The sequence below is a fragment of the Mesoplodon bidens genome (assembly GCF_964165515.1).
Source record: "Mesoplodon bidens genome assembly, chromosome: 1".
Classification (NCBI taxonomy): domain Eukaryota; kingdom Metazoa; phylum Chordata; class Mammalia; order Artiodactyla; family Ziphiidae; genus Mesoplodon; species Mesoplodon bidens.
In genome coordinates this window covers 79,259,699-79,271,352 of record NC_138176.1, presented here as the reverse complement: position 1 = coordinate 79,271,352, position 11,654 = coordinate 79,259,699, and the positions used below count along the sequence as shown (strand labels likewise).

The 11,654-nt window shown below is 39.1% G+C and overlaps 1 protein-coding gene across 7 annotated transcripts in view; it reads left to right on the top strand.

Annotated features, from left to right (window-relative positions):
* The first annotated feature begins 142 nt into the window (after positions 1–142).
* ZGRF1 (zinc finger GRF-type containing 1) overlaps positions 143–11,654 on the top strand; it is a 77,071-nt gene continuing 65,559 nt past the window's right edge. For 5 of the 7 annotated variants that reach the window (XM_081251997.1, XM_081251996.1, XM_081251993.1 and 2 more), the window contains exons 1-2: positions 3,763–3,798; positions 4,925–5,005. In XM_081251997.1, coding sequence (XP_081108123.1) covers positions 3,778–3,798; positions 4,925–5,005 — 102 coding nt within the window. In that variant the 5' untranslated portion in view covers positions 3,763–3,777. Of the gene's footprint in view, positions 351–3,708; positions 3,799–4,924; positions 5,006–11,654 lie in introns of those variants that run through there. The other 2 variants (XM_081251995.1, XM_081251994.1) reach the window with 2 other exon arrangements.

Below are 11,654 nucleotides of genomic sequence, written 5' to 3'. Positions count from 1 at the left end.
CGATAAAGAATTTGATTGGCGGTTTGAAAACGGCGGTTTGAAAACGGCGGTTCTCGCCGGAGCGGTGGTGGGCGGGCTAAATATTGGAGCTTGATGTGGTGTGGTCGCGAGTGGATGACGTTACGGCTTTTCGCGGGAAACGTTCGAAAATGGATTTTGTGCAATAGATGGGTGAAGTGAGCTGTTTCACGGAGTTTCCGGGGAGTAAGGAGGGTTAGGCTGGAGTTTTGAGCGAGAGGTGGTGTTACTGATTTTGGCGCGACTGGACGAAGGAATTTGCTCCGCCAGAAGCGGACCGGTAAGGAAGCCGTGTGGAACCAGGATTGGATCACAGGGTTCTCGGACAACTTGTAAGAATTGGTGTCTCCTCTTCACCGCCTTTCCCAGCCCTTGCTTTGCAGTTCCCACATACGTGTGAGAACCAGAGATGGTTTTGCTCTTTGTTTTTAGGACTGACAAAGGGTCAATTCTCCACTGTCATTTGGTTACACAGGATCATGGTAATTAAACTTTGGCAAATGAAATATGAGCTTCTTTTGGTTATCTGGACTGGATGCTTTCTTAAAAAGCTATCGGGTTCGTGACTCTTAAACTTTTAAATCTGTGAATCATTTAGGGATGCGAAAGATCTTGCTTGTTCCAAAAGAAAAGGACCAAAGATATCTCGTCGTACTTAACAGAAAACATCTCATATTTTAGTGATAACACAGAATTTTATACATAAGTCTATAAAGCAGCACAATAATGTATGTGTGAAGATATGTATGTATTTCTGTACTTAAGTATCACAGAACATCTGGGGTCTCCATGCCAAAAACTTATTTGCACATTAAGCTTTCACCCGCTAGAGGTGGGTCAACACTTGAATTGTTTTAGAGATATGGATAGATGAATACTTTCAGAAAGTTTTTTATCTTTGCACCTCACTGAAATATATGATGCTTTTCGCTAAAAACGTTTTTCCTGTTTAATTGTAAGAAAGGGATGTTGACTCACCTTTGAATGTGGGAATTAGGGCTTCTTCTAAATATTTTAAGATCCAGTTAGCCTTTTTTTTTTTTTCGATGTCTAGTCCTATAAACTAACTTACCACATATATGAGTTTGGACCTCCTCAGTTCCTTTTAAATTTTAAACAAGTAATATTTCTTATTTAGGAAAACAATGGGAAATTTTATTTTGCAATTTGTAAATAGCATATAAGCAATCCTAAATTAGTAAATACTGGATTTCTAATATGTAAATTGTGATGGTAATAACTACTTTTTAGGATTATGAGACTGATAAATATATGTAAAGTATCTAGTCCCATTCCGGCCTGATACAGTAGGTGTTCAACAAATAGTCACATAATGTAGTTTTTGTGAATATGAGCACCATAATTTAGACTACTTAATTTTGAATTCTGAATCTGCCATTTATTTACTTCATGATCTTAGGCAGATTGCATACCTATTATACCTATTCAGTTTCCTTTTTTGTAAAATGAATATAAAAAATAGTATCTATACCATAAGGTGTGAACATTTAAAGCATTTTAACAGTGTCTAGCATATAATTGCACTGAGTAAATAACAACTGTTATTAAAAGGACCTAATGTTAACAACTGCCACATGCCAAGCATTGTTTTGACACCATGTAGTCTTACCTACATGTATAGGATGTCTAACCCATTCAGTGGCTAGAAGCAAGTTGCTATAAAAGCAGCAGTGAATGATGTATTTCTCTGGACCTCTCTATTATCTTCTTGGCATTCATTGGGCATCTAGCAATCCCATGGGCTGCAGGGGAGGGATATCGGATATGGGAGTTGTATTTCTGAAACGCAGTGCCTCTGTAGGTCTGGGTCCTGTCCTGTGCACTGTGTCATGGGGCAAGTATTCACATCTCATTTGCGTACCCCTTGCCACACCCTTTCTCCATTTGGCAGCCAGAGCAATCTTTGTAAAAGCCAAGTCACATTATGTAATCTTATTCTTAAAATCCTACCTTGGCCTCCTACTGTTTTTATAGAAAGTCCAGACAACTTAGCATAAAACGGAAGGCCCCTTGAATCCTGTTATTGCTCACTTTTTCAGTGTTATCTCTCACAACTCACTATCTTACACTTGATTGTACTGGAGTTCCTTGATTATGCCTTGCTGTGTCTTCCACAGGCTTTTGGACATGTTGATTCCTATTTGGAAATACCTTCCCTGGCATTTTTCCTTGGTTAATGATTATTTCAGTTTACAGCTTAGATATTATGTCTTTCAGGAAACCTTGTTTAATACCCTAGACCGAGTTGGGTGCCTCCCCTGTACTTATTCCTGACACATTTTATTGTAATTACCATTTATTACCCTGCTATACTGAAAATTCCTTGAGACTAGGAATAGTATTTTGTTCAGTTTAGTATCTCGGCCTAGCACAATGTCTGGCACGCAGTAAGTACAAATATATGTGATTTATAAATAATATGTAGGTGGCCTGTTTTTATATATTTTATATGTATATAGGATGAATTTAATCCAGAATTGCAAATTATAGCTTTATTGAATCCGTCTGGGTTTCAAATTTGAGCATGTATCACTATCACCTGCAGAGCTTGTTAAATTACAGGCTATCCAGCCCCAACCCCAGACTTTATAATTTAATAGGTCAAGACCTAAGAATTTGCATTTCTAACTGGTTCCCAGGTGATGCTAATGCTGTTGGCCCAGGGACCTAAGGCAGTGGTTAAAAATAACCTTCTTGGGGCTTCCCTGGTGGCGCAGTGGTTGAGAGTCCTCCTGCCGATGCAGGGGACGCAGGTTCCTGCCCCGGTGCGGGAAGATCCCACATGCCGCGGAGCGGCTGGGTCTGTGAGCCATGGCCGCTGAACCTGAGCGTCCGGAGCCTGTGCTCTGCAACAGGAGAGGCCACAACAGTGAGAGACCCGCGTACCGCAAAAAAAAATAATAATAATAATAAGAATTTTCTTTGGCATCTCTATTTACTTCTTCAATTCACCCTCTGATTTTAGATTTCCAAATTTGTCCACAGTAACAATTTTATCCAATAGCGTAGGATAACTACAGTACTCATTGCAATGATATTGGAAAGGTTTTTCCTTGGAGAGGTATTATAATGTATATTTGGTCTTAGATACTGCGTTATATTGACTTTAAAATGTAAAATGAAAAATTTGAAGTGCAAGAGGGCCATCTTGTGGTGATGGTAGCAATTCAGAAAATTTTAAAAATTGAAGCTTTTTCTGTAAAGAATCAAGCTTGGGGGGAAGGGAAGAATCATATTTTCTGATACATATTATGGCAGCTGGAAAAATGTTTGCAGCCTACGGATTATTTTATATATTTTACTTGGTTTTCTCTTTACTTGGCAAATTCTTTTTCCACAGTGTAGTGTCACTATTCTATCATGTCCTCAGTGGCAGATAATTTGATTAAACCTGTGGGGTTTTTTTTTTTTTTTTTTGGCCGTGCCACATGGCTTGTGGGATCTTAGTTTCCCGACCAGGGATTGAGGCCGGGCCCTCGTCAGTGAAAGCGTGGAGTCCTGACCACTGGAGCTTCAGGGAATTCCCTATACCTGTGTTTGCCTTGTTAGTTACATAGTCTCAGGACGCTTAGATGCCTCTCTCTGGTCAAGAGTTTGTGGGGGAAAAATTGTATTTGATACTTACTCTGTTCATCAGGGTTGAATATTCTTTGTCATTTTTCATTTTAGGTGATATAAATTGTTGAATGACCACTGATTATTTTCTGGATCTGACTATATATAATTTCAGAAGAAACAATGGAAAGCCAAGAATTTATTGTAAGTCTTATCAGTTTTCACTCTTTCCTTTTTTCTTCCTAATTTCCATGTTTCACAAATGTCTTGCCAGATTTAGCAAAAAAACCTAAAAAAAAACCAAAAACCTGAAACCTGAAAGGACACTCAGTTAAATTTGAATTTCAGATAAACAGTGAATAATTTTTTAGTATAAGTATGTACGTCCCAAATATTGCCCTATATTGTGTCTGGCAACCCTACACATTGGTTATACAAAGTCCTTTGGAACAAATTCTTTGGAAGTTTGGGACCAGGAAATAATTTCTTTCTCTTGAAGGACTGGCTTGCCTCTTCTAGATTAGTGGTTTTTAACCTGTTTGGTCTCAGGACCCTTTTATACTCTTAAAAGTTATTGAGGACCCTAAAGAATTTTTGATTATGGGGCTTATATCTGTTGCTGTCTTTCATATTAGAAATTATAATGGAAATTTTTAAAATGTTTATTCATTAAAAATAATAAGCCCATTCATTACATTTAACATAGATTACATTTTTAATGAAAAGTTTATGGCCCAAAAACAATAACGGAAACATATCGTAAAGAGTAGCAATGCTATGCATTTTTTGCAAACCCCTTTAATATTTGACTTAATAGAAGACTGCTAGATTCTCAGATCTGCTTCTGCATTCATTCAGAAATTGAATCTTGCAATATTGCATATATATAACCTTGGGAGCTTCTACTAAGTACATGACCAAAGGAATGAGATTGAAATGCATACAACATCATGAAAATAGCTTTGACTTCACAGACCCCTGAAAAAGTCTTGAGGGGGGCACCTTCAGGAGTCTCTGTACTCCTGGACTTTGAGAACTGTACAATTTTTTCCTTCCCACAAATGACTAGGAAGCTCAAAATAGTTTTTGTTGCTCAGTTAACTTTTCAGTTTCTTCCTTAGATTTTACCTCTCCTTTCTCCCCTCCCTTGCCTTTTGCTACCAGGTTTCTTTTGTTGTTGGTGTTTGTTGTTATTGTTATGATATCTGTGCCTTTATTTTGATAAAAGATGTCTTAAATATTTTTTGTACATAGGAAGGGTATAAAAATATATAGCATTTAATACTTGTAAATGGAAACCATTTCTTTCCTTTGTACTTTTGGAAATAAGGTCCTATATACTCATCAAAAGATGAAGAAGTCGAAAGTGTGGCAAGATGGAATTCTGAAGATCACTCACTTAGGAAACAAAGTAAGTGCAAAGCAGTTGACTGCAGAGTCTAAGAGTTGGGTTCTTGCCTTCTGCTTGAATATTAAGAAAACTCTGTAGATGATAAAATCTTAGATATGTCCATAAGCTGATGTGATATGAAAACAAGTTGTCAAATGATTCCCATACCACAGTGATTCATTTGTGCATTATAAAAGTTCAGTTAATACTATTTAATTTCTTCTGATTTTTTTTAAAATTAGATTTTCTATGTAACTTTTCAGGAATTTTGGCACACTTTTTTCTTTCTTTGTTTTTTTAAAAATTTGTTTATTTATTTATTTATGGCTGTGTTGGGTCTTTGTTGCTGCGTGTGGGCTTTCTCTAATTGCGTTGAGTTGGGGGGCTACTCTTCACTGCAATGCGTGGGCTTCTTATTGCAGTGGCCTCTCGTTGTGGAGCATGGGCTCTAGGCGCACAGGCTTCAGTAGTTGTGGCACGTGGGCTCAGTAGTTGTGGCTCACGGGCTCTAGAGTGCGCAGACTCAGTAGTTGTGGCGCACAGTCTTAGTTGCTCTGTGCCATGTGGGATCTTCCTGGACCAGGGCTCGAACCCATGTCCCCTGCATTGGCAGGCGAATTCTTAACCACTGTGCCACCAGGGAAGTCCTGGCACACTTTTTTTCTTTGCAGGTAATAAGAGTTTAACTATACAGAAGAAACTACTATTAAAATATATTTCTAACACAATAATGCTCACAGTGTAATGGTACATACAGAGTTGACATACCATTTTAGAAAAGCTGCCAGTTTCTGAAATTATGTATAGAATTCTATTTTTGGATTTTCTTTGAATCTGTTATTTTATGATATGATCCTATCAGTCTTGAGAAAATTATTTACTAGGATAATCTTTTTTTTTTTTTTTTTTAACACATCTCTTGAGTTTTATTAATTTTATTTATTTATTTTTGCTGTGTTGGGTCTTCGTTTCTGTGCGAGGGCTTTCTCTAGTTGTGGCAAGCGGGGGCCACTCTTCATCGCGGTGCGCGGGCCTCTCACCATCGTGGCCTCTCTTGTTGCGGAGCACAGGCTCCAGACGCGCAGGCTCAGTAGTTGTGGCTCACGGGCCTAGTTGCTCCGTGGCATGTGGGATCCTCCCAGACCAGGGCTCGAACCCGTGTCCCCTGCATTAGCAGGCAGATTCTCAACCACTGCGCCACCAGGGAAGCCCTAGGATAATCTTTGACCCTACTAGATATGGTGATCCTTCCTTGGGCTTCTTTTCCCACCCTGATTATCTCCATCTGTCAAATTTTCATGTTCTCTTATCAGTTCTTGTGACCTCATTTAACACCCTTGTCTCTTCCATTCTTCACAACACCTCTTCTTCATTTGACTTCTGTGACACCATGCTCTCCTGATGTTGCTTACTGCCCACTTCTGAGTATTTCCTGTGGGCTCATTCTCTTCCCATACTTAAAATTTTTACTCAGGACTCAGGCCTACATGCTCTTATATATAAAGATATATAAATTATCTCTGTCTCTCTCTCTTTGTCACTCTCTCTATGGAGAAGACAGATTTATTGTAAGGAATTGGCTTATGTGATCATGGAGGCTGACGAGTCCCACCATCTGTAGTTGGCAAGCTGGAGACCCAGGAGAACTAATAATGTGGTTTTAGTGTTTATGCCAACAGGCTTGAGACCCAGGAAGAGCCAGTATTTCAGTATGAGTCAGAAGGTAGGAAAAAACTGATGTCTCAGCTCAAAGACAGTCAGGCAGGAGGAGTTTTCTCTTACTTGGCGGTTGTGTTCTATATAGGCCCTCCACTGATGGGATGAGGCCCCTCCACAGAGCAATCTGCTGTAGTCATTTATTTTATTGAGGTATATTTTTGACATGTAACATTTAAGTTTCAGGTGTACAACTTACTGATTTGATATTTATATACATTGCAGAATGATCATAATAAATCTAGTTACCATCCATCACCATCCATAGTTAGAAAAATTCTTTTTCTTTTCTCTTCCTTGTGATGAGGGCTTTTAAGATTTACTCTCAGCAACTTTCAAATATACAATACAGTGTTATTAACTATAGTCACCATACTGTACATTATATCCCCATGACTTATTTATTTTGTTAGTGGACATTTGTATCTTTTGACCCCCTTCACCCATTTGGCCCATCACCCTGTTTTGATTGCTTAAAAAAAAACTTATCAAGTGCTTACTATGTACCAGGCATAGTGCTTTAAATGTCTCAACTTACTTAGTCTTTATAACTCCCCTATTAGTTAGGTACTATTTTTATCTTTATTTTATTGATGATGAAGCTGAGGCTCAGAGAGATGAAGCCCATAGATCTCACAGCTAGAAAGTGGAGGAGTCATTTATTAATTTAGATTTTTTGGCTCCAGAGCCCATGACCTAACCATTCTATTGTTTCTTTTAATATTACTAATTTAAAAGAAGAACTTTATTATAGATGAGTTGATAACATATAGGACACATTGACAAGATTGTGGCCTCCTGAATGAAGCCAGCAGTTAAAAGATCTCTATATTCTGTCCTTATTCTACATATCTATCACTCTGAAATTATCACTAAGAGAAAATTTTATCATTTTTTAAATTAACATTTGATTTATTAAAACAGAAAAGTAGGAATTCCCTGGTGGTCTAGTGGTTAGGACTCTGCACTTTCACTGCCGAGGGCCCAGGTTCAGTCCCTGGTTGGGGAACTAAGATCCCACAAGCTGTGCGGCATGGCCAAAGAAAATAAAATAAAAGAGATGGTGGGGAAGGAAATGAGCACTATTCTTTAAAAACAAAAACAAAAACAAAAAAAAAAACAAAAAACCAGAAAAGTAAAAGAAAAACTAGTTTTGCCTTAAGCCTTCAATTTCAGCTTACAGCTCCTATTCAGTTTATAAACCTAGTTTAGTTTAACTTTTAGTTGAGTCCTAGCTTAATATTTAGTCAACGTAAGTCAAACAGGCTAGATACTTTTAAACTAATTAATCCATTCACTGTCCAGTGCTGTTCTGTAAAACTCTGGGGTTTTTTTTTTGGGTGTTCTTCCTATTCAGTTAAGGCCAAGTCTTTAAAATCTTATAGAGTTTTTGTTGTGTTAAAAAGACATATGATTGGATTGGGGCTTCCCTGGTGGCGCAGTGGTTGAGAGTCCGCCTGCCGGTGCAGGGGATGCGGGTTCGTGCCCCGGTCCGGGAGGATCCCACATGCCGCGGAGCGGCTGGGGCCGTGGGCCCGTGGGCCGTGGCCCGTGGCCGCTGGGCCTGCGCGTCCGGAGCCTGTGCTCCGCGACGGGAGAGGCCACGGCAGTGAGAGGCCCGTGTACCGCAAAGAAAAAAAAAAAAAAAAGACAGATGATTGGATTCTGCCTGTCTTTCATGTCTTCTTTTGGTACAAAATCATAAGTATTAAGGTTATGCTAGTGGTATTATCCAACTTTATCTTCAACTATAGCTTATATTTATTGAGTGTCCATTATATACCTCACACTGATAGGTTACAGGAAAGCAAGATAAATACAAGTTAGTCCCAGAGAGTTTTTCTATGATCCAGGAAAATTAATAATCTCATATCCTAACCCTTGTTCCTAAATCCAAGCTACTGCTTACAGTATTTTTCTTGCTAGTAATGCCTTTTATCTATGTATTCAGATTCTTACTGTCAGGGTTATTCATCTTCCATTAACTGAGTCATCATTCAGTAAACGTATATTGCTGCTGGGCAGTGGGAAAATTCAAATAAGACGTATGGAAGCAGTGTAGAAGAGCAGTTAATGTCAAATAGACATTAGCCTGAATCCTGCTCTTCACTTACTAGATGTGTAATCTTGGCAAGTTATCTAGTTCCTCAAGGCGTACGGTCTCTTCTTTGTAAAATGGGGAAAATGATACTTCATAAAGTTTTCTTGAGGATTAAATAAGGAAACAAATAAACCTCTTAACAAAGTACCTGGCACATTTTAAGCATGCAATGGATAGTAACTGTTACAGTTTTTGTCTTCAAGGGAATTTTATCTAAGGGCCTAAGGATTAGAGTATATACAGAGATATGCTTAAGGGTCTATGAGATTACAAATGAGAGATATCAAAACTGGACTCTGGTTCAGAGAAGTCTTTCCAGATGAAGAGTATTTTTTTGAGTATTTGTTTTGTTTTGTAAACAAAATTGATAGGTCGGTAGGAGGGGAGCTGAAGATGGTGTCATTGCTGTAATGGTGTGGAGGTGTGGAACAGTGTGAAATATTTCTGGGGAACTATAAACAATTGACTCTGGCTGGAATGAAGGTCCCATGTGGGGAAACTGTAGAATACACAGCTAAAGAGGTAGGCAGGAGCCATATCATGAAGGACTTTGTATGCTCAGCTTGAGGAGCCAGTGAAGAATTAGGAGCAGAAGAATGACATAATCATGTCTCTATTTTAGAAAGATCACTCTGGCATCAATGTCTAACATACCTTTTAAGTTATGTAGGATGAAAGACTGGATTTCGGAAGACAGTTATAATAAAGAGGCTATAGAATAATGTAGATGAAAAGTGATGGGGGTCTGACCAAGGAGGCCTTAGCACTGACAATGTAGAGAAAGGATGATGAGAGCGAAATTGTGAAAATATTATAGAATCTTAAGGTCTTGGATATGGAAGGTGTAGAGAATCCAGAATGACTTTCAGGTTTCTGTATTATGATTATGGTATTGAGTGAGATAGGATATCTGAAAAAGAAAAGCAAGTTTAGGGGGAACAATGAAGATCTGCAGTTTCATTTTGAACATACCGAATTTGCAGTGTCATCAAAACACTCAAGTAATTGGCGATAGGGACCTGGAACTCAGGAAACAGTTTTGGGCTACTGATGTAGATTGGGAGTACTTGGCATTTAGATGATATTTGAAGCTCCTGGAGTGGATTCGTTCATTCATTTATTTAACAAATACTTTTTGAGCACCTGTTATGAGTTACACACTGTTCTAGCGGATGCAGCAGGTAACAAAACAGTTAAATCCCTGGCTTTGTGGAAATAACATGGAGGAGATAGACCAGTAAACTAAATGAAGATGTATGTCTAGTGAGTTAGGCAAACAACAAGTAGAGTGAGCAAGGGTAAGAATGAAGATAAAGGGGACTATGTAGGCCTTATTGGCTAATGTAGGGACTTTTGTCTTATTCTTTGGTAGCTGTGGAGACATTTGAGCAGGAGTGTGACATGAATTTTGTGAATAATATGCTCAGGGATGGAGAATAGAATGTAAAGAGTAGAGAAGAAAAGGTAGGAGACCTTAGAAATACCAAAATTTTTAACTGCTTTATTGAGATATAATTCACACATTTTTCATTACACCCATTTAAAGTATACAACTCGATATATTCACAGAAGTTTGCAACTATTACCGCAGTCTAATTTTAGAATATTTTTGTCACCCCAGAAAGAAATACCATAAAGACACTACTCAGTACCCAACCCTCAGTCCTAATCTACTTACTGTCTCGACACATTTGCGTATCCTGGACTATTCACGTGAATGGAATGATACAATAAGTGGTCTTTTGTGAACAACTTTTTTCATTTAGCATGTTTTCAAGGTTCATCCATGTTGAAGCATGTACCAATACTTTATTCCTTTTTATTGTTGAATAATATTCTACGTTATGGATATATCCCACTTTGTTTATCCATTCATCAATTGATGAACTTTTGAGTTGTTTCTACTTTTTGGTATTATGAACAGTGCTGCTCTGAACATTTGTATGCAAGTTTTTCTGAAGACATGTTTTCATTTCTCTGTACGTATATCGTACTTAGGACTGGAATTGCTGGGTCATGTGGTAACTCTGTGTTCAATCTTTTAAGGAACTGCTAACTATTATCCAAAGTGATGGAAACAGCAATGTTTAGGGGGCTAGTAGAGAAGCTGCTATGAAAAATGGCTAGAGAGCTAGAGAGACACGAGGAGAAAGCCAGAAAATGATAATCACCTTGGTTTCCTTTTTCTCCCATATCCTGCACGTTCAATAAGTTTTACTCTTTTTTTTCAAAAAAATTTATTTATTTATTTATTTTATTTTTGGCTGCATTGGGTCTTCGTTGCTGCGCACAGTCTTTCTCTAGTTGCGGCAAGTGGAGGCTACTCTTTGTTGCGCTGTGCGGGCTTCTCACTGCTATGACTTCTTGTTGCAGAGCATGGGCTCTAGGCGTGTTGGCTTCAGTAGTTGTGGCACGCGGGCTCACTAGTTGTGGCTTGCAGGCTCTAGAGAGCAGGCTCAGTAGTGTGGTGCACGGGCTTGGTTGCTCCGTGGCATGTGGGATCTTCCCGGACCAGGGCTTGAACCCATGTCCCCTGTATTGGCAGGCAAATTCTTAACCACTGCGCCACCAGGAAAGCCCAAGTTTTACTCTTTTTTTTTTTTTTTTTTCTTTTTGCGGTATGTGGGCCTCTCACTGTTGTGGCCTCTCCCGTTGCGGAGCACAGGCTCCGGACGCGCAGGCCCAGCGGCCATGGCTCACGGGCCCAGCCGCTCCGCTGCATATGGGATCCTCCCAGACCGGGGCACGAACCCGTATCCCCTGCATCCGCAGGCGGACTCTCAACCACTGCGCCACCAGGGAGGCCCCCAAGTTTTACTCTTTATGCCTCTTATACAACTGTCTTATCCCAGT